This window comes from Gopherus flavomarginatus, chromosome 16, assembly GCF_025201925.1.
Source record: "Gopherus flavomarginatus isolate rGopFla2 chromosome 16, rGopFla2.mat.asm, whole genome shotgun sequence".
NCBI lineage: Eukaryota > Metazoa > Chordata > Testudines > Testudinidae > Gopherus > Gopherus flavomarginatus.
Genome location: NC_066632.1, coordinates 20,912,639 through 20,935,906, shown reverse-complemented (window position 1 = coordinate 20,935,906; position 23,268 = coordinate 20,912,639). Strand labels below are relative to the sequence as shown.

Sequence of the window (23,268 nt, the reverse complement as noted above, 5' to 3'; positions counted from 1 at the left end):
GCAAATTTCGGGAGCTGCTGAAAATTCTCTCTCTCTCTTTCTGGGAGAGAATCATTACACTTTCCGTAACAGGGGTATTTAGTGGTAAAATGTAACTAAGCATGGAACTTTCCACTGTTTTACTCTTAATAGTTAATATTAAATGTTCTTGGCAGGTTTTACTTTGCAAAATAAGACTACAGCCTCCTAGTTTACAGGGCTCTAGAATCCTGCGGCTAACGGGACATCGCCTTTATTATCAATATTGCTACTTTCCAGATAAAAAGTCGGGCGTGGGATGAAGAAGATAAAAGCACATTGTGATTGAACGGTGGCAGATGGGAATAAAACCTGGAGACAAATTTTGGGTTGGGGAGAGGAAGAGATTTCCTTGTTAACCCCTGAATGTTCCCGTTTTAGCTTTAGTATGTCTTCCTTTTCGTGCTGTTATTGCTAGATCCTCACTGAAAATTTCTACCCCCAAAAAGTGTAGAGTGAGTCAATGATTTTAGGAGCAGAACTTACTTCCTTTGCAGCGCGACTTCTCTTTTGTCGCTTATTTTCTGACACATATTTTATACATAACGAATAACAGAGCTCCACTTTTGCAAACAGAGCGGTATATCTCCTTTAACTTCTCTCCACCGTGTTAGTCTGTATGAGAAAAAAGAACGAGGAGCACCTTAGAGACTAACACATTTATTTGGGCATAAGCTTTCGTGGGCTAAAACCCACGGACACATGCAGTAGAAAATACAGTAGGAAGCTATATATACACAGAGAACCCAAATAAATGTGTTAGTCTCTAAGGGGCCACAAGGACTCCTCGTTCTTTTTATTAACCTCTATGTTACTTTCCTGCTTTCACATTAAATGTAAATGAACTCTGGAAATACTTCACACTAGCTGGCTAGTCGATTATTTAAAAAATAGCCCTAAGACACTTCATTTTCACATCAAGTGGACAAAAATAAATATGTTCTTTTTTTGGGGGGGGGGACACACTCCTACATATTTCTAACACAACTGACTTTGAGTAATAGTATATCAAGCTGCTGTATAATGAGGAGGATTTGCGTTTTCTTACATTGGACTGGTCCTGGCTTCGAAGCAGTCTTGTCCTTCGAAATGCATCTTGAACTATGTTGGCATCAAGAAAGCTTATGCCCAAATAAACCAAACCAACTCCCAAATCATTGAAGCCCCAGAATCAAAAGTTCCTCTAGATTTCTGAGAGCTTGGTTTTAAAATAAAGCAGAAAGTAGGGTCTACTTCTAAAGTGACGTGGGACTATAAAGGATCGCAAGGTACCCTGATTTCCTTCGCTCCCTCTGAAGAATATGCAGAGAAAATGATGAAAAGTTATAAAAGCCCTTTCTGGTGATCGTCTTGTTGACACAAACACGACCAACACGGCCTGTCTCTTTGTCAGTGGTGTAGGCTACCGCCTCTTTTAACTTGGAATTGAACTTGGACTTCGGATGAGACAAGGCCCTAAATGGAGGGAGGTATTTTATTTGGCTGTCTCTGCACCATTTCCTACCTGCTTTATCTGAGCTGTGTCAAAAAGACAGGAGGGTGAATTCACAGGATCTGTGTATTTTGGATACTCCCCGCCCCCTAGCCTTGCAAATACCCCTTCTTTCCCCACAGTCTTTTGTCCCCTCGATGAGACCCACATATCAAGAGGAGAGTGGAAGGGGGGATGAGTACAGATAGTCTGGAGGGCAGAATGCAGGGAGATGGAGGTGTTGTTTTCATGCAGACGCCTGTTGACACTCGGTAGTTCTCCCTTGGACCTGCTCTGTAAGGGCTTCCGCACAGCAAGAGCAAAGAAGTGAGCGAAGCTCCATTTGGGAGGCTGTTGTCATAGTGGTTGTGATGAGTCAGATTATTATGACAAAGAGGTATTTTATTTATTTATCTGTTTTCCCAGGTCCCACCCAGGAAGTGTAGGGGGAAGAGAGGGCGAAGGAGGCAGGGGGAAAGTGGAGCCCAAAACAAAAGGCACCGTGAATAAAAATCGCACGATTGGAGATGGAGGAGGGGAGAAGAAATGGAGACTTGGTTTTCAAAGTTCCTCCACCAAGCATTTCCTAGAGGCAGATCTTCCATAACTGAAACTTTTAAAGATTCCCCACTTTTTTAAGCATAGGGTCCTAGAGGGAGGATTTCATGATAGAATATAAGACGAAAAGTTGGCAAGGATGATACCCCCGGTTGGGAAATAAGCACAAAGAAGCGACTTCGGTTTTAATAAATATATAAATCCATTAATTCCTAAAGAAAATGATTATATTGAAAGCAAGCTATCAACCACAAAATAGGAGTGGCCTATATGAAATCATCTCACTCTGCATCTGCTAAAGCAGGTTGTAAGAGCTTCAGGGGTTCTGAGAAGGAAAGACAGAATCACATAAGGTTACAGTCAGTCCTGGCCCGCTTCCGTTCAAACCAGACTGACCCAGAACGGAGGAAACTAACTTGCTACCCTATTTCACAAAATTCCCTCTCTCCATTTAAAACAAATTAATGATATTTTAAGTATTCTGAGTCTGGCATCTGAGAGCACCTCCAGTCGAAGATAAGATTTTTAGGAGCTTGTGGTAGATCTCTTTGAGGTTATTCTTTTTAAATCTCTGTCAAGCATCTCAAAGGGATTCTTTTTAATTGTATTCATACTTTGATCACAATCCTTCCAGAATGCACAGAAGCTTCTAAACCCTGGACACAACTCCAAATTCCCAGATAGTTATACTAATTCAGCCAGGAACTGAAAGAAACAAGACCGTTAATTTTCTTGATGTAATGGAACAGAGAACTCATCCAAAAGTCTGGAAAGGTATTTCAACTTCGGCTATTATTTATATAAAGCACATTAGAGAAAGCGTGGGAAAGCTTTTCTTAGAAACCCCTGATAGACTATTAAATGCAATGTCATAGTTTGTTGACTACATTTGATACGCCAATGGGAAAATTATATACTGATTCCAAATTTCTGCGTACCACGAATTCTGTTTTCCCATATGGCTCAAACCCGTATGATTATACTACCTCCTTTTTGCCCTAAACACATGATGAAAATGCAAATTCTCCTTCTAAGCCTATGTGTATATTTTATTGGACATTGTATTGGGGTTCTTAGACATCGACAAAAATCCAGCTGATTTCTCTGTAATAAGAATATATTTGCCATTTTTCTTTGTATATCGTGGATATATAACTTTCAGAAGCCACAAGGTAAGAACGTTTGCACAAAGCACTCACAAATCACCAACGTACCTAAGTGCAGGGAGATTTAAAATCTTTCAGATCTCAACACAAAGTGTGTGGGGGGCGGCGGTGTATATTGATTCATTTCTTTTTAGCCTTTTTCAATCCCAAACTGAAACAAAGACACTTTATTTTTATTTCTATCTCATCAAACCCAATTCGTTTTTCTTGAAGGGATGAATAATTACAGATAGTTTTATGATAAGCTGCTGCTGTTTGTACATTTCTTATTAGCCATCATTTTCCTTGCCTGAGAAAGCAATACTTAATTGAAGACTATGTTAGATGTAGGTGTGTATTTTCTGTGGACCTTTTTAGGTTATGGACTCATAAATTAGATCATTATTTTCATGAATATGGTAGCCATTGGACAGAAAGTACATCCACTCAAACCTCTGTCTTTTTAAAAGTTTTGCAAGTCTTTGCTATTTAATAAGCACAATACATTGAAACATTAAACCCTCTGGTTGAAAACAAGTATACCTTGTCCATCTGCAACAGTATGTGTTTATTTCCAGCATATTTCTTTTGGAGGGGAAAATAAATGAAATTCCAAAATTAATGCATAGTGGAAGGAATGCTGAACTAAAACAAAACTGGATCAAATCTTGGTATGGAATCATTTGAGGACTAGCTTGAATTCTCAGTTCTTGTAAAGCAGCATTGTACCAGCTAAAAGAATATTACTTATTTTCTATGGATTGTGAAATTCACCTGGCTATCACTTCTTTTCGACTGGTAAAATATAATAATAATAATAATAATAATAATAATAATAATAATAATAATAATACATAAAAGCCTCGCCCAGGAGCTCTCCCTTTGGCCCCAGTGCATAAGAAACCAGAGACCTCTGATCAGACGAATCGATGGTTTTATCAGTGACTAAAGCTTCTTAATTGAGCTTCTTTCCTTCTTTAGGTCCATTTGTACCTACTAGGAATCGCCCCTTGTTAAAATAAAAAAAATTCTCCGTCATAAGACATGATATTTAACCAAATTATTCAAGGCTCTGTACATAATGAAAATGATGATGTGAGGTCATAAGTCAAGCTGTTTTGATTTTGCAACATTTGCTGCCATTTTTTTCTGATCAGAAAATTCTGAAAATTGACTGGAGAGCAGTCAAAAACAAACAAACAAACAAACAAACAAAAAAAACAGAACAAACACCAGCCTACCCCCCAAAGCACACATCTGCTTTTATTTCTAATTGCCCATTTTGCTTTTGAAGATTTTTATTGATGGTCAGCACCAGGCTACGCAGTTCCATATTTGGAGGCGTAAACGTTACCGAGCAGTTTTAATTGAATTAACCCACTAGAATTTACTCTTGGCATCAATCGACAGCTTGCTATCTGAGGCAAATCAGCTCGTTTAAAGGAGATAGCACTGAGCAATTGTATGAAATTGAAATGCAGCTCCAAAGCTCAGAGAAGTGAACGCAAAGTGATCGAGGTAAACTGCTTTGGGAAAAGCTTACCTCCTTCCCGAAAAAAAGTTGGGCTTTCTCTCTCTCCTGTTTTTCTTTTGCAGTTTTCAGAAATCACAGCTTAATTGGGATATTGTGTTCCTGGACCCTGAGCCGGAGAATTTCTGAGTCCCTTCACCCCCCGCCCTCCAACCCTGTTGTTTTAATTTTCTGTCTGCAACACGCAACAATAAATTGAATTGTAAAATTCAGCGTTGAATTAAATCTATATTTCATTGAAACAGGAACTGTAAATGCCCTTACATAAACCTGGAAAAGATCGCGCTATTATTTGTATTTATTACTTTGCCCGCTTTACTGAGGAAGCTTACCTTAAATCCTTAATGTTTATAAACTGGTTTTCTCCTGCGCTTGGTACACGTTCTGGTCGACAATTGATTTCTCCCTCCATTATAATACACGATATTACATGCCTTTATTATGCTTATAATAAATCTTTAAAATGTAATATTTAATCCTCCTTGCACACCTCATAGACAGGACCTAGGCTACTAAATGTTAACTATTTCAGAGAATATTCAGAAATCAAGGGTTGCAAATGGGTAGGGTCCTTTGGTAAGGCGATTGGATTTTTGCTCGCACAGAGGGGGAAAAAGAAGTTCTCAATTTATGTATAACCTTTTTGTTGCTTTTATATCCATCGACCATCTAAATCAGGGAGGTATTTTCTCCTGGAGATTTCTAGATGAAGTGAAGTCATTCAACTGAAAGTAAAGTGCAGGGATTTTCATGTGTGTGTGTGTCCGTGTATTTAATCTTTCATTTAAAAAATTGCACGCTGGTATATTTACCTATGGTTTTTAAGTAGTTTTGATCCTTTTAAGGGGCTGCAACCTGGATTTGTTTTCTAGAGCAAGCAGGCACAATTCCTTTGGACTGATACTTTCTCGGGGACTTTGCAAGTCATTTAGACGTTATATGTGAAGTTCATTCTTGTCTGTCTAGACATTCATTAGGAACTAGGTTGTCTATTTTGCCTTGACCTTGGACTTCGACTTTAAAAAAAAAAACTTTAGGCAAGGATTTCTGAAAATCCCCTATTGACAACATCTCGTTCCCGTAAGAAAACTTAAAGTTTATTAAAAGCGCAGCTTTCATATCTTCCCCTAAAATGCTACTTTTCTGATTGGTTTGAGTTATTCGAATATTTGATTTTTTCACTTCCTGTAGATATTTTTTAATGGTGAAAAGACTTCACGCTTCTTACATAGGAAAAATGCTACTGAAAAGATGCGAATCACTCCCGGAGAATGAGTATTTAAAAAACCCCGCAATTAACATGGTATGTAAACTATTGAATATATACCGTGAATAAATAATATTTATTTAATACATGTATTATTGTAATTTTGGCCTTTTTTAATCTTACGTACACAATACACCGCTAATTCAGATAGGGAATTTTATGTCTCTATCTGACTGTTTCGTTCAGGAACATTCAATTGACCAACTCCAGAATACAAAAATCCTCCAGCAGAGGAATATCCTCTTTTTAAAACCTTGGGTAACATTAAAAACGGGGGATAATGCAGAAAACCAGGATTGGGTGATTAGAGTCCCCATCTTCTAAAAATGAAAAGAAAAACCTCGTCTAACTTTCTCCAGCGGCTTTCTTAATCCTGTTATACTGAATTGCTTCGTGAGTTACTTCTTATCAATTATTTTTTTGGGGGGGGTGGGGGAAATCAGCATGAGTCTCTTGTTACTTTTTCACACACCTAAATTCACATTCTGTCCCATCATTGCATGATGGACTGAAACGACCGACTTCTCAGAAATGAAGTTAGGGAACTTTACTCTCCAAGGGCGGGGCAGAAGGACAAGACCACATAAGCATCTTCCCATCAATCTCTCGCCAAGTAATTTGCTATTCTTCTATTTGGTCTGTTTAATTATAATCCATCTATCTCGGATCCTGTTTACGTTTTATAAACTGTAGTTGTATTTATTGTCTTTTATGTTCACACACAAATCAGCACTGAACCATTAGACCTGCTCCTCTTTCTTCCATAACCCACATTGTTGCTGCAATATTTATTACTGAAGTACTAAACATTCATAACAGGATCTGATAACATAATCGCTGCCAATCCCCTTAAAACCTTCCCAGTTTGTTCAGCACGAAAGATTAAGTATTATTAGTCTGGATTAATAGAAGAAAACAACAGGATAAAGAGTTCTGGAGGCATCCATTATTACAATCTTACGTTGGGTTTTTTTCGTGGTAGCTGGGTTTAAAATACCAGAAAAACAGCTGGTGGGGGGGTGGAGGAGCGGGGAATAGAAAGGCACCTGGCAATGAAATATACAACAGGTTAAACCTCGCAAATCCCATGTTTCGTCCAAAACCAGATATTCTTTTCTAATATTTTTAAAGTGATGATCAACCACATGTATAGTTTGTGTACTCTGATTTTGAAGCAAACGGACCAGCTATTACTTACTTACTCCCCTCGCACACATACATACAAACACACCAAAAGGGAATGGATTACACACGCGTTACTGTGAAGTCGAGGTCTTTCTTTCTCCTAATATCCCAGCAGACAACAACAATAAAAGCATTTGAAGAATTAAAAATAAAGCCCAAGAAGATTGACCAGGGAAGGCTTAAGTTATTAGACCGACTGGTTCTGTTAGTCTGTTAGAAGTCTATAGGCAATGGGGGCGCGGGGGGAGGGAGAATATTCTACTATTGAGATCAGAGATTCTCTTCCCCTCCTTCATTCCATTTTCCTTTTGATGGTGCTGGTGTTTATATTTTTTTCCCATCTAGCTCCCACCTAATAAAGGAACCGTCTCATTCCTTAGCCCTCCAAGCATGCAAGCAAAGAATGAAACACTTCAGTGAGATCACATCCACTGGCGGGTTTTATTTTATTATATTTTACTTTTAAAATATTCCCAGTCCAGCTTTTTTCTTTCTTTCTTTTTTAAAAAGAAAGAACGAAATATATAAATCCCTGAGATTTTTGAAGGCAGTTAGAAGACAACGTCACGTCTAAGTCCAGCTCTTTGTGTCGGCCAAATATTGGAGTTTCCATTCCCTTAGTCCTCTCCTTCATTACAGTCAGTGGGTGTCACCCATTGCCTTTAAAGATTTCTGTTTCTGTCCCACAAGCAGCCAATGGGAGCTGCCGCTTCCCTTCCCAAAGCCGGGAGGGACGAGGCGATAGGACTGGCTGAGGAACACGTGACCGGGCCAGATTTATTGAGAGCGATTTGCAGGTCACATGGCCCGGAGGATTTCTTAATGAAGGGACCCAGCTCTGCGCATGCTCCTGCGTAAACAATATGTGGGGGAAATTAGGTGTCTCTGGTTGGGAAGTCGAGTTTTAAAAAGCGCAGGCAGACCATGATATGACGACTTCACTGATCCTGCATCCACGCTGGGCGGATACCTTTATGTACGTGTATGAGGAAAACCCGAATGAAAATAACCAGAATAAAACCCCAGCCATGGAGGCGCTAAGTGGGAACTGCCCAGCCAGCCACTGCAGGGATATAATAACTTTGGGTCGCCATTCCAGCACCATTGGGACTCACCAGGGTTCTGTCTACACGGATATACCGGCTCCGGAAGCTGCCAGGCAGTGCCCTCCGCCACCAGCTTCTTCCAACGCCACGCTGGGCTACGGCTACCCCTTTGGAGGCAGCTATTATGGGTGCAGATTGTCTCATTCCCACAACGTGAACTTGCAACAAAAACCTTGCTCCTACCACCCGACAGAAAAGTACCCCGAACCCAGCGGTTCCATCCCCAGCGAAGAACTACCTTCAAGGGCCAAAGAGTTTGCTTTTTACCCCAGCTTTGCCAGCTCCTACCAAGCGGTCCCTGGTTACTTGGACGTGTCAGTTGTGCCAGGTATCAGCGGCCACCCCGAACCGAGGCATGACGCTTTGCTTCCCATGGAAGGATACCAGCACTGGGCTCTTTCCAATGGTTGGGATGGGCAGGTCTACTGCTCCAAAGAGCAGTCACAGTCTACCCATCTCTGGAAGTCACCTTTCCCAGGTAGGCTGTTCTGAGCTCCGGCATGCTTGTCTGCTTACTAACCGCCAGGTAAAAAAATCTCTTTGGAATGCCTTCTGAGCAGTCCTATGTGTATGAACACGTACGGGTAAGAAGGTGAAGCAATCATGCTTAGATCAAAATACATACCGCGAGCTTAAGATTGCTTTAAAAGTAAGTGTGTCAGTTTCCTTTCATTTTGTCTCCCCTGCGTCGCCCCACCCAGCTGGGTCTGTCGCTGTTCTTTTATTTTTAATTTTCTTTTCTCTTCCACCCAAGTTTCTGAACGCAGGCAGCGTGAAAGTGCCGGCTCACCTCCTTAATCTTTCCCTTAGAAATGTTAGATGGCTTGTAATGGTACAGTAAATCATGCTGCAATTACAGAAATTGGTGTCAAGTGACAAATGAATCTTGTTAGGGGAAAGGGGTGAGGCGAACAAAAAACAGAGCAATGATTCCCCCTTCCTCTAGTTAGAAGTCTTGGGTGACTTACAGCGTGCAAAGCAACCGCAAAGCTTATGAGTTTGAGAGAATCTCCTCCACCTTGTTCTCTCGCTGCTTAGGAAATAAGTATCACCGCCTCTTACAGGTTTCCTTTCTCGCAATTCGTATCAAGGCCTGGCGATCTGAATGAATGCTCTGCAGTAAAGCAGAGGTGAAGATTTTGTGTCCCACACCCAAAGCGCATTCATCTTGGAAAGATATGGGTACCTGAACCCAGCGTCATATCTCAGCAATGGTAACAGAGAGGCCGGATAGGCAGCCAGAAAATAAAGTAGTATGATATGGCACAATGTAGGATGTTTTGGGTTTTTTTGGAGGAATGGAGGGGGAATCTCCGAAATCCCTTTTAGAGCTCGTTCGGTTTCAGTGGCTCTTTTGGAACCATTGATTAAAGTGCTTTCTTTTTCCTGTTTAGAACAACAACAACAACAACAACAACAACAAAATTACTAAGTACTGGTAGGGAAATAGCTGGCTAGCAGATTCTTCTCTTTCCTAGATACAGTATTTTGTGTCAAAACCTGATGACAGAAATCCACTTGCCAAACCTGGAGAAAACTAAACTCTCTTTAGATAACATTCAGGAGAGTGTAAACTTCTAGATAAAAATATGTGCGTGGCTGTTTTTTGTGTGGGGGGGAGAGGTTCGGTGAAGGCAGAGGGTCTACTCACCTATAAGTGATTTTTTGGATGTTGGGTTCACTGACCCCTCCTTTCATTTATGGGCTGTACTGATAAACCATGGAGAATTTTTTGGGCGGGGTGTGTGTGGGGGTTCCTAATACTGTATCTTTGGGCCTTTATAGAAGTCCTTAGTAGCTGTTACTGGAGCTGTCATTCTTATAGCAAACAACGAAGAGAACAGCTGTGCAAAATGTTCGAGAAAGACGGTGTTGTGTTGTTGTTTTTTAAAATCCATTATTGTCAATTATAACAGTGGACTTTTGATACCTGCCTAAATTCGCGATGGAATGGAGTTGGCCCTGAATAGTCTGCGATTCTTGGTTTAGTGTCTTTGTCACCCTTACAGAGATAAAGCGCCTTTTATCATCTCATATCTGGAATTCCTTTTTTTAAATGATTGTGGTTTGCAAGTGCAAAGCCCGAATACGATTCATTATTGAGGTTTGGCAGTGAACAGCCTTAGAATAAGGCAGAAGTGACTATGTAAGATTTGCACGCTTTCAGATTCTTGCTGAATCTCTGCTGTAATCTCAGTGGGTAATCTTTCTTAACAGTTTGGGTGCCCCTCAAAAAAGGAGAGAACCAAGATAACGTGTTACCTTTCTGTAAAAAAAAAATGCATCAACCCAATCTGCAAAATAACAGCTGATGTCGAGCAAAGTCCAGGCTTTTTCGGATTGCAAATGGTACCCGCGCTGCAGAAGACAGACTGTGCAGAGTACACAGCAAAGAACTATTTGTTTGTCCAAGTGCTGCGATCTATCGTGCTGAGCCATAACAATCATAATTAATGAGTGCACGTACGCTGTCTGGTAGTAATGGTAAAGCGAGATATTAAAGTTTACCGGAGGTTAAAAAAAAGAAGGGAGAAACTTTAAAACCGCACCTAAGATTTACCTGATATGAAGGTCCATTGGATTTGTATTGCAGGATATTTTGTTAAATTAATTGATGCTCCTTGTTTATATGTGAAAACCCACCTAGGAAATATCTCTTGGAATACCAGCATTTTTTACACGATAAACTATTGATATTCTACTCAGTGAGTCAGTCCTCCTCCCCCTTTCTGTCTGTCTTTCTCCTCCATTCGGTCCCAGGGAGTAGAACTATGTAACTGCTTTATCTGTCTCATCTTGCAGATGTGGTACCTCTCCAGCCAGAAGTGAGCAGCTACCGTAGGGGCCGGAAGAAAAGGGTCCCCTACACGAAAATCCAACTGAAAGAACTAGAAAAAGAATATGCAGCCAGCAAGTTCATTACCAAAGAGAAGCGAAGGAGAATTTCGGCTGCCACCAACCTTTCTGAACGGCAAGTCACTATCTGGTTCCAGAACCGCAGGGTGAAAGAGAAAAAGGTAGTGAGCAAATCTAAGACACCTCACCTTCATGCTACCTGACAAAGAAATGTTTGAGGGGGTGGGGAAAGGAAGACAGAAAGAAACACATACGAATATTTGTCTGACACGTCTGTATAATGACAACAACATGCATTCGAACTCTTCTGTGTTTCAATTGGTTATTTAAAAACAAAACAAAGAAACAAATAGCATCTTTAGTTTATTCCTCGGCCCTCTTCTACCCTCCGCCGACTGTGAATATCAAATGGCCCTCAAGCATCCATCGATAACGTTAACCGTGTACAGTATATTAAATGCAAATGTAGATTTGGTTTGTTTCAGAGACATGAATCCTGAATGTTATTTTGTAACTGTATAATCGCCTAGCCTCCCCCACCCCCCGCACCTTCTCCAGTGCACAACCTTTCATTTCTCTGGCCATTTCACGCACTGATGTGAAATGTATGGAGAGCCTCATCCCTGTAGCAGAATCCTGTCATGTTACATTAGCTGAATATCCTTTCGCCGCACAGGGACCCCCTCAAAATAAGGCTGCTATTGTGCGAAGAGAATATTTTTATTATTATGACTATTCTGTATCACTTGCAAGAAAATAACCAATACTAATTCAGGTCACCCAGGAAATGGAAGTGACTTGCTATATAATACATTTTTGAGGGTAAGTTCTCATTGGGGTTTCTATATCTCCGCCATCAAACTGGAATGGCTGTTTTTTCGCGGACAATATGGAAAGTGCCCCATATTGTCACTGGTTTGGTTTCTTCCCCTCCTCCCCCACATGTAAATCGGCTCATTATCGACAGTGTTATTCCAATATGTAAAAGCGATCATTTTTTATGTCTTGTATATGTATATAATAGTGTGGTGTCCAAATGATATGTACTGAATGCAGATCACATTTCTTTAAAATAAATATCATTTTTGCTTTGAGAATGGATTGCTGCCGAGATGTTATTATGGTTATTTATACATAGAGGTGTGTATCTATTTAACCCTTTCAAGGCAAAATCAGAGAGCTTGGGATTTTACACCATTGTAACCTCACGCCAAAGTGAAAAGAATGACGCCCCAAGGCTAAAATCTGATAGGAAAACTGGCAGAAGGGTGCATTTTGAAATGTGTATGAAGAGCAGAAGTGCATTAAAGGAGTCAACACCTAGAAGCCAAAATATGAGAAAATAAGAAGTTATGTTCCGATGCCTTATCTCGAAGGAATATGGTATAAGTTTGTTTCAAAGGGATAAAGGAGTAGTGGTAAATGGGATGAAAAATATGATTCAATCAAGCAGAAGGGGTACCGTTTCAGAAGTGGGGAAAGGGGAAAAGGCTCCGATCATTTTCTTCCTTGGACAGCAATTGTATTCCTGCGCCAGGGAGCGGGTGAGAAGATTTTTTGAAGATGCTTGTAACCTAGCTCCACATACTCACCATGAGAATGCTTTGCTCAAAAGGTGTCTTTTGCTAAACCAGTTTGACTCAACCCCGTTCAGAGATAAAAATCTAAACCCTGCCTTACTGTTACTAAACAAGTGACAAGATCGTAATCCGTAGCCCGGCTGCGTTGTTTAATATTCCAGGTACAAGACTGCCTTGGAACGGTGTATACTTTCAGAAGTGAGCTACTTTAAAGGAAGAAAGCTTTTTTTAAATATTGTACAGTAATTTGTTTCCATAGGCGGGTCACAATATACCTTAATATCCCTTGAACTTAATTACCTAGTTAAATTGTCAAAGGAGAAGACAAAAAGTGAGGTAACCTAAAACAATGTTATTTCTGCTTAAATTTATATTAACTAGTGTATATAGTTACATTTAAAGAGTACGAAAGCTAGAAAAAAGCATTAGAATGGGGTGTGTATATGTAGAACGTATAGAATGTATATATACAAAGCATATGTATGTAAGTATAGAGATATAAATATGATACCTGATTTCTCTATATCAGCGCTTGTGTTAAAATAACGCCAGCAACACACGAGCACGAGGGCTTTTTTAATGCATGTGCCGATTACAAAGTATATAACGCATTTATACACAGCATTCATGAAACCCAATATACTGAAATTCTATTACGTATTTTAAAGTTTCTAAAGGTACCTCCAAATATACATATAGGCATGGAACATTTCACAAGAGTTTATGTGATCACTGGCTGTACTTTATAAAGGAGGAGATGGAACAATGCCAATACGGGTTCTTGAGTTGAAACAAATATTTGGTCATTGTCATCGCTCAAAATCTTCCTCCGTCAGGTGTGTGAATGAACAGAGGATAACTTTCCTTAAACATGTGGTCATTCCTGAAATGGTTTATTCCGGGTAATTAAATAGGCTTTTCCATATTTATTTCCGATATAATACTGCTAATTTTTTTTTCTCGTGAGGGTGATGGCTTACATATGAAGGAATAATTTGGAAGGAAATGTGAAGATAGATAGATAGATAGATAGATAGATAGATAGATAGATAGATAGATAGATAGATAGATAGATAATCGGCACTTGCGTGTGTGTGTGTGTGTCTCTCTCTATATATTAAGATAAGCGAGGGGCATATATCTGTATATATGCCCCTCGTTTATCTTAATATAGACACCTATTGAAAATACACCTCCATTTACCCAGGCCGCAGATGAAATGTTATAAAGTCTGTATCTAAGCACTGTTCGGACTTAGGGTTTAGCATGGACACACTTTCCAATTTCATCTTTTAAAGCATTTTCTTCAAGGGTGGGTGTGCGTCGTATAAAAACCCCACTCATTTCAGACGCATGTACACGCGGATAGATACTGATATATCGTGTAGATCCTGATACTGTGCCGATCTATCAAAACACAGCCTAGAATGCCCCGGCTCAGACCCGCTGTAGGCTTCCCTGGAGTTATGAGGCTCGGGGAGACTTTTGTAATTTATATTTAACCAGATTGGTTAATTGTTTTTTGTGTTATTAGGGATTCCTGTGAGACATTTTCCATTTCTTAAAGTTCTTTTCACCTAAGGCTTCAGTCCCTATTAATTCTGATTGAAAAATCTATCTATCTATCTATCTATCTATCTATCTATCTATCTATCTATCTATCTATCTATCTATCTATCTATCTATCTATCTATCTATCTATCACATTGGGTATAAAGACTATATAATAAGCAAAAGAAAAAAGAGAGCGTGCCTGATTGTCATACAAAGGGGCCTGGCTCGTGTAAATTAAAATTCGTTTGAACGATGGATAATGAAGATGTTATGACAATAAACACTTTCCTATCATGTTCAGCATTTCTCTAGGTGTTTCCAATTGCCGCGTCCCTCATTCCCCTCTTTTTTCACACTCCCTTTTAATAAAAAATATGCATTTAAGACAGAGGCTCTTGAACGCAGACAAAATTGAGGAGCTCGGTTAGGGCCAGGGTCTTTAGAAGTTTCAAGGAGTAAATGTATTGGGTCCCATTCTGATGATGAGAGCTCTTCGGGAAATAGTCCAGAGGATGCTCAGTCATAGGGCCCAAATTCCTCATTGCGTGTGTAGGCCTGTCACCACGCTCCACTTGGAGTGGTTTGACATTAGTGTAACCCTCTTGCCTTTGGTACCCTTAGCCTTGATTTACACCGGTGTAAGTAAGATCAGAATCAGGTCCTTCTAACAACAAAGAAAACGAGTGATCTGTCATGGATAGAAAAGCCTTTTAACCCTTTCATTGACTATTTAATCTAGTGCAAATTTTTTCCTATATAATTTTGTCCTATGAGAAAAGGAGACGGGGTTTGGAGGCTAATAGAACGAAAACGAAGTAACTTTTAAGTGCCTCTTACATTCCTCACGACCCTACAGGCTTAGATTCAGCCCCCCCTTTTCTTTTCTTTCAATAATAACAATCACGGGTGAATCAGAACAGCTGGTCATCTTCTTACAAGGTAATTAAGTATGGAAGATTGCGATGGAAAGAAAGAAAGAAAGAAAGAAAGAAAGAAAGAAAGAAAGAAAGAAAGAAAGAAAGAGAAACACGCAGGTCTCTCACTATTTTCTGTGATAAACATCAGCCGAAGTTATGTCTTAAACCCATTTCTGGTGTAAATTTTCAAACAGGCACACATTCTCAGCTTTCAAGACTTGCCTCTTTGAGATTTCAAACGTCCGAGGTATCTTTGATTATTTTATTTATTCATGAAGGACCTTGGATCAGAAGGCGATGACGTCAGCTCTAGATTACCCTTGACCGTGACTAGGCGGTCTGTTTGACCTTGACATCATGAGTTTCGTACATATTAATCAAGAAGACCACAGCCTTGATCTTCTGGCAATCAGTCAGCAGTCAGAGTTCTCTAAGTATTCCTTGCTTCTGTTTACAGATAAAAAAAAAGGTGTCATTTGAAGTCTAGACAGACGGGCTAATGACCAACAATAAAAGCATGAAAAGGAAGTTTCACAAGTTTTGTCTTTTCTTTCCTTTGTATCAAGTAGTCTGAATAACTTCTTAACCGCGGTCTTTAGAGTGAAATGCTCCTTATTTCCCCCCCCCCCTTTTCCTCCATTTTCAGTTTTCATAGTTCTGGCTCACTCACTTTTGAGGAATAAATTGCTAGTCTTGAGGGAAAAATGTGGTTTCACATCATTGGGTTGTATGTTGAGGTAAGTATAATTGTCAGTGGGTTGAATAATGATAAATGTGTATCTGGAACATGGAAAATTTCCAGTCTTTGTTGAGATATTTTTAATAGTAAAAGAAGAAAATAAAAGGAATTGCCCTCTGTATTTGTCAAGTAAATCTTTTTAAAGTAATATCTAGCTAGCTAGCTAGCTTTCACAAGCTTCTTGTTTTCTGCTCCTTTAGAAATATGAAATGTCTCTGGAATATGTTTTAGCACAGTAACAAAGGGTTTTGAAGCCAATGTGTTCATTAGCCTTTAAGAAATATACATAAAGAAATTAATATGTTTATTGTGATGCACTTTGAATGAAAGTTACTGTCCTGTGGGCATCTCAAACTCTTTTGGGTGAGAATTGCACCATAGCAAGATTTAACAAACCTGTTCTAGCCCTAACTTCTTCACCATTCCTCACCCATCCACCTACATGAAGAGGAAAGAACATAAAACATGTTTGAAAACATTCTGCATGCTCTGAAACAGAGTTTATCAAGACTCTCTCGAATCCTAGCATGTTGGTACAGGGTCCACGCCATGAAATGACAGTGTGCAGCGCCAATTGTGATTGTGAGAAAAGTTGAGCGTCATGGACAAAATAAACTTTTCTGAAGTTGCCTTACAGAGGATGTAGGCATCAGTTTACATTAATCCAGCAGGAGAATGATATCCTCTGCTGGCAGTGTTGGGGAAAATGTAGTGGCATCGTAAGCATTTAACTATTAAGTGCACTGAGAAGACAAGAGCTATGTAGGTTCTCTTAATCGTTTAACCTGATTTTTAAAATCAAAACAAACACAAATATTCTGCCTATTAAATTAAATTAAATTAAATCAAAGGACAGCTAACTCTGGACATTTTTATACAGACACATCAAACATTCTTCGATCTTTTGATTTCCTCCCCCCTTCACCACTATGTATTCCATTTTACTATCCTACCCTTGTAAAAATACTTTCCCTATCAGAAATAGCCAGTAATTGAAATTCTATGTGCCTGGATTGAAATAAGGAAAGTCCTATAGATTTACCTTATTCAGTGCATCTTTTATTCCTCTTTTAATTTGTTTTTCTTTAAATTCTTTCTTCTGTCCATGTAACTAACTTGTCATTGATTAAATACCAACGATATTTAACTCCTTAAAAATCCAGCATGTTTTGCAAGAAATTTAGCTAGGAAGAGAAAGCAGTTGCTAGAAATGGCCAGTCAAAAAGTCACCTTTTTAGATTATTTCATTCTGGTTAAAAATAGAATAAAATATGCAATTTACTGCAATATCTTTGGGATAGAACATTTCCAGGAGCGAATTAAGTTTATTTATGCTTTCTTGGGGGCAAAGTGAGGGATATAGCCTTAGTTCTTTAAACTTAAAATGCAAATATCTTGACGGGGGCCATATTTAATTTTTAAAATACGGATCCAGGGGAAACAAAAGAGTATATTCAAATGCAGGGGCAGTTGAGATAAACCCTGTGGAATATTTAGAGAATAAATCACAAGGCAGTGTAAGGGAAATGGTATTTCACGAAGTACACACATTAGGACAGAGCTGGTTTGAAATCGGAGAACTGCCAAGGATAATAAAATATTAATAAATAAGAGAACTTGGAGGACTGTGCGTGGGGAGAGGAGTGTAACCAAAAGTTAAGGCGTTTTCTGCCTCTTCTTTCCACTTGCAGTGACTGATGCTCTTTCGAGACATTAATTTGCATAATATGTAGATCCTATTTACTACACTAGACAGTGACCTTGAACTGCCTGGGTGCTATTTCACTTTCCTTCGTCTCTCTCTCTTTCTTTCTTTCTTTCTCTCTCTCTCTCTAAGTAGCTATTCCTAATTTCTAGTTTTGTGCCCTAATATTAAAGTGAAGCTTTTCTACTTCCTTGCTTGGAAGAGTTTCTGTCTGAGGGAGAAGAGAAATAAACATGTGGTGAAAATTATTAAATATTTGTGTCTAGGTCTCTACTTGCAGTGGGTGCAGTGGGGTTGATTTTAAAGAGGTAAGGCCCAGTAATTCCTCACTAAAGGTAAAACAACTTTGTGAACCCTTGCGGGGTGGGGAGGCTTAGTTCTGATATTGTTATTTCTTTAAGGACGGTAGAAATACAGTACAATACATTATAATAATCATGGTTCCATCTGAAAATTCATCGTGTCCGTAGGGAAGCCTCTGATATACTTGGCACAATGAATTGTCGCTTTCTTAAATTAGTAATATAATTAAGAAATATTAAACTGGTATTTAGAGTGTTTTATTTTAAGCACTAGGGTATGTAATTACATTGCTTTGCAACAGCCTTGGGAGTGAATTTTAAAAGCTTAATCCTTAGTTTTTAACTGAAAATGTATCTTTCATGGAAAGAAATCATGGTAGAAATACAACAGCTTTGATAAATAATCTCTAAGTATTTCTTTTCTGTTGATCTGTCTGATAACTGTAAAAAGGACGATGACTCTCCAAGTACAAAATGATATAATGAAGAAATCTGCTCATGTTTTGAAATGAGGGCCATTGGGGAATATATTTATGCTTCCCGCTGTATATATGCTAACTCATTTTCTGATGTGGAAGTCCGGCGAACAGTTAACAGAGTGTTTTAAATATTTTTTTCTGAATGCACTGATCTCACTATTAACAAAATTCCCTTGGGTGAGATTCTAGCGCACAGTTCTGGATTCACTCGATGTAAAGCCCAGCATGGATACCATAGTCGGCTTTTTGACATGTTGCATTGGGGGTTGCTGCACAGTGTTCAAATCAGAGATAAGAGGATGCCTGAAGATGCATCGGCGGCTAAATGAGAACAAAGCCATGTTCCTTACGTGCACCGCCTTGTAGCGAATTTCGTGGAAAAAGGCCAAGAAATAAGAATGAGTTTTCTTTAAATAATAATTTAAAAAAACAGCCGATTCCTATGGCAACCTACCCAGATCACATGCTCATCATCGTATAAAGGATTACCTTCCACAGCTGCAAAGCGTTCAAAATGTGTTCTCAATCGAGAACGATGTACTTGGAAAAATGTCAAGCAGCTTTTTAGCCGTACCTGGAAAATAATTCCTGGAAAGCTGAAAAATGTGCTAAACTTTCATTCCAATAAAACAAATCCGATAGCAGAATTTATCAGTGTGTAGACTATGTGTATAAGAGGGGCTGCATATAGGCACACATTTTCGCCTATATATATATGTATGTATATGGTGGTTTTTTAACATTTCTGGAGCTCACCATTTAATACAATTACCAAAGAAAATGCGATGTTTGCTTAAGACGTCATTTTTTCTGCAGAGCTGGGAGAGGTCAGTTTAGCTTCAATATTTTCCTGGGGGAAAATGATTTTGTATTCTAGCAGCCGCTCAAACAGAAGACACTTGTTTTGTGCTCCATGGGATCTCAAAAATTAGAGGTCTGCCGTTCAACTCCTACCACCTCCCACGTTATTCATTAAAAGCTTTTTCACCTATGCAGGAAAATTTGCCGTAGTTTTCCGGTATCACTGCGCTTGGAAGTTGCCAGCAGGGAAAATTCCAAAGACATCAAAAAACCCTATATGTATTTTTTCTTTTTCTTTTTTTTTTTAAACAACCCCAACCCCTTCTCGATCTCTAAAGCGTCTTCTCTTTGCCTCTTTCTGGGTCCGGGGACTCTTGCAACCGACTTTTAAAATAATACTTTATTTCCCAATGTATTTATTATTCTCTGAAGTACCCCAAGAATGTTTGTCTTACATCTCCTGTCAGCAGCATTTTCCTACTACCGACTGTCTTCTGCAGTCCCCGAGTGAAGAAGACCCTTGTTGTCACGAATACACAACATGTCGTTATAACAGGGCTGAGAACCGGTTGTCTTTTTTTTTTCGTGTATTTATTTACTGAGCGCCAGTGAAGACGCTTTTTTTTTTTTTACAGAAATGAAGGCAGAGGAAGAGCCATATTTTCCTCTTCCTCTTTTGTCTTGCCTATTCGGCAGAGCTCATTAACAAAAGCTACCGGGGACTGATGAAGTTATAGGCTTGTGCTGAATTGAGGATTGTCCCTAGCAGGGATGGAACTCGCCTTTGCCCGGTACCGAACGCCGGGCAGGAAACATTCCTAGTGCTCCAGAAAAAGCTGTAAAATATCTAAGCGGCTGCAAATATGTTAAAACTCTTTCATCCCATCAACTGTAAATATGATCCTGTTGCCGTTCCAATCATTCTTCTCCTTAAAGAGCCCGTAAACTTTATATGACACAATATCTAACAGTAATTTATTGGGAGATATTGTAAATTTCAACAGTTTTACTTAATAAAGGGGCTAATTAATGAGAAAATTTGCTTAATTTTGCCAGCTGTTGGAGGGACCCTAACTACAGCTGGGGGAAGGGTGTCATTTATATATCTTGAGATGATGTCTAGGTACATTTTTACAATACCTGGGGTTTCTCAGGCCAGTGCTTAAACCCGTTGCTTTATTTTATTAAAATGTTTTATGATTATTTTTTTCTTTAAAAAAAACGTATAAAAACGAAAGGCAGAACTTAATGTTTTGTTTTGCCTCCGACTGCCAAGGGTGGGTGGCACCTCTCTCCAACGCGACTTGGCGCCCACGTGACCCCGCTCCGACCAATGGGATGGACCTGTAGGTTTAACTATGTTTAATGTCAGATGGCAATAAACTAGAAGCTCTTGGTCAGGCCCGCGGAAATGGGCGAGCATAATCTCCTTAATCCTGGGTTTGTGGGACCTTTGGTGAACATCCACACGGGAGACACCTTTTACTTCCCCAATTTCAGAGCTTCCGGAGGACAGCTGCCTGGCTTGCCGTCTCTCTCCTACCCGAGAAGGGACAATGTTTGTTCTTTGCCCTGGGCATCCTCAGAGCCCTGCAACGGATACCCCCAGCCCTATCTCAGCAGCCCCGTGTCCATTAACCCTTCTTTCAGCAGAGCGTGCGACCTAGCTAGAGTGGAGGAGAGCAAGTGCTACTACAGGGAGGCATGCTCCGAGACTGCCAGCCTCAAGAGGGAGGAAAGGGTCAGGGACAATGCTTTGATGCCACTTGAAGCTGGGATTCCCAGTGGAATGAGCGGTAATTTCAGCAAATATGACTATCCGGCGTCTGAGACTGTGTCCCACGACCCCCCTTCTTGTCAGTCCTTGGAGTCAGACTCCAGCTCATCCTTACTCAATGAAGGGAATAAGGGCTCGTCCAGCGAACCAGCCACAATGGTCTCGCCTATCAACCAAGGAACCAATCTGTCCACTGGTGGTAAGGAAAAGCAAAGCAAAGGAATATATGTGTGTTGTTAGCTGTGGTTCTTATGATGTGTTGTAAGGCTCTTCTGCGGAGGTCCACTCTTGTGGATCTAATTCATGGAATTAGCAATGGGATCAGCATGTCTATTTGTGCAGAGGCCACTAGGGGTAGCACTCAAATGCCTAATGTTTTATTAGGTGCTGCTTCTTTTAAAAGAAAAGGCTATAAACATGTAAATATCCCATAAAATAGATAGTGATTGCACAGATAGTCCCGAATATGCTAGTTGAGATTGAGTGCATCAATCGCCCTGTATAAAATGTTTTAAGGCTTGTCAAAGGCGTGCAGTGGGGTCGCTGGCTGCCTGGGAGCTGAAAACCTAAGTACAAAAGTGATGCTTAAAAAAAGGCAGAGCTGGGTACATTGGAGTTGTCATGTCAGGCGAAAGGATACCACACCCAACACGCTGATTTCTACCTGTTGGCTTTCTCTTTATTGATTTCCCCCCTTTAAAATTTGTAAGGCGCCATAAAAATACCCCTAACCCCCCGCGGCATCGAGGCGCCATAAAAATGCCTATAATGGTGCCTTCCATTATGTATATTCTCTTCTGCAGTGCAGCAGTTTCAACGAAGTTTAGCTGATTTCCATATGGTAGGTTGCTTCTTGATCTATCATGTGTCCAAAACGTAGAACCATGGGTGACTTAGGTCTGTTCATTAGGCTTGTAACTAAAATATAGATCCATGTATCAGTATTGTATGCAAAAGTTAGCAATATGTGTCTCTCACGTATCTAAGACACAGATCTATGTATCAATTTTGTATATAAGGAATACGTCGTTGTATACAATATACCAATCAGATAAACAAAATAACTCTTAGTTAAATATCGTGCACCCAATATGTAGGCTTATGGGGCAGTCTGAAATACATACCTGTATCTAATATATAGATCTATATATCCACCCTAAGTAAGAAATAGTTCTATGTGTCCAGCTATGCATCAGTCTGATCTATCAAGTATTGTAGACCAAGATTTATGAATCTCTCTTGTGTCAGATACCTCTGCCTCATGCCAGCTGATGTTGCTATGAGGTGAGCGTTACAAACTGTGAATGCAGACGAGGGGCAGGGAAGTGGGGGAAAGATCTGATCTTGGAAGCCGACTTTGTTTCTTCCAGTGTATTAAATTCTCCTTTCAATCACACTTCCTTAGGTGCTCCTTGGTACCCGATGCATACAAGGTCCCGGAAAAAGCGAAAACCCTATTCCAAGCTGCAGCTATCAGAGCTGGAGGGGGAGTTTATGGTCAACGAATTCATTACCCGCCAAAGAAGGAGGGAGCTCTCAGACCGATTAAACCTGAGTGATCAGCAAGTGAAGATCTGGTTCCAGAACCGACGCATGAAAAAGAAAAGACTGCTTCTGAGGGAGCAAGCCCTTTCTTTCTTTTAAAGTTCAAAAAGCGTCCATGTTGGTTAACCTCATAGACTCTAGTGTTCATCCTAGCTGGTGGTCCCGGGACTTTACCTGATCACTCATAATTTTCTTTTTTAAAAAAAAATCAGCGAGCATATATAAATATGAGAATATGCATCTCCTACACTGGAACTGTTGGGAAAGACCCGATGTGAATGCACAACTCCCCAACCCACCCATCAGCCAGCGTTGGTTTCTATGGTCTAAAAGATTGTCAGCAGCATTGAGTGTAATCTGAGTGTGATGTTGAGTACAACCCACCATCCTTTCATTGATAAGCCGAACAGGTATGGTTTCCCTCCAAGCAATAAGGTTTGTTGGGTTGTGTGCGATATTTCCCCCACCGCCCCTCGACAGCTCTGGCGTTGGTGTTGGTACCTATTCCAGACGGCATCAAAGATCAGGCTTGGAACCAAGTCACTGCCCGGTATTGTAACTGAGGTTTTAGGGCTGGGTGTTCACGCTCTGGAGCGGTGTGGCTCTTTCATTCAGCTCCCTTCCATTCTTAGGGGGAACGGTTCGCCAGTGGTACATATTTCGAGACCTATTTTCACTACAAGCTGAAGGTTCCCGGAGAACAAAGTAACAGAATTGGTCAGTATCTATAAG

General features: G+C 40.0%; 2 protein-coding genes across 2 annotated transcripts; both read left to right on the top strand.

Annotated features, from left to right (window-relative positions):
- The first annotated feature begins 8,104 nt into the window (after positions 1-8,104).
- HOXC13 (homeobox C13) lies at positions 8,105-11,340 on the top strand. Its single transcript, XM_050925978.1, has 2 exons — positions 8,105-8,759; positions 11,084-11,340. The coding sequence occupies exons 1-2, from the start codon at positions 8,105-8,107 to the stop codon at positions 11,338-11,340; spliced, it is 912 nt and encodes a 303-aa protein (XP_050781935.1).
- Positions 11,341-20,625: 9,285 nt separating this feature from the next.
- Positions 20,626-22,635, top strand: HOXC12 (homeobox C12). Its single transcript, XM_050925988.1, has 2 exons — positions 20,626-21,190; positions 22,397-22,635. The coding sequence occupies exons 1-2, from the start codon at positions 20,626-20,628 to the stop codon at positions 22,633-22,635; spliced, it is 804 nt and encodes a 267-aa protein (XP_050781945.1).
- Positions 22,636-23,268: the final 633 nt, after the last annotated feature.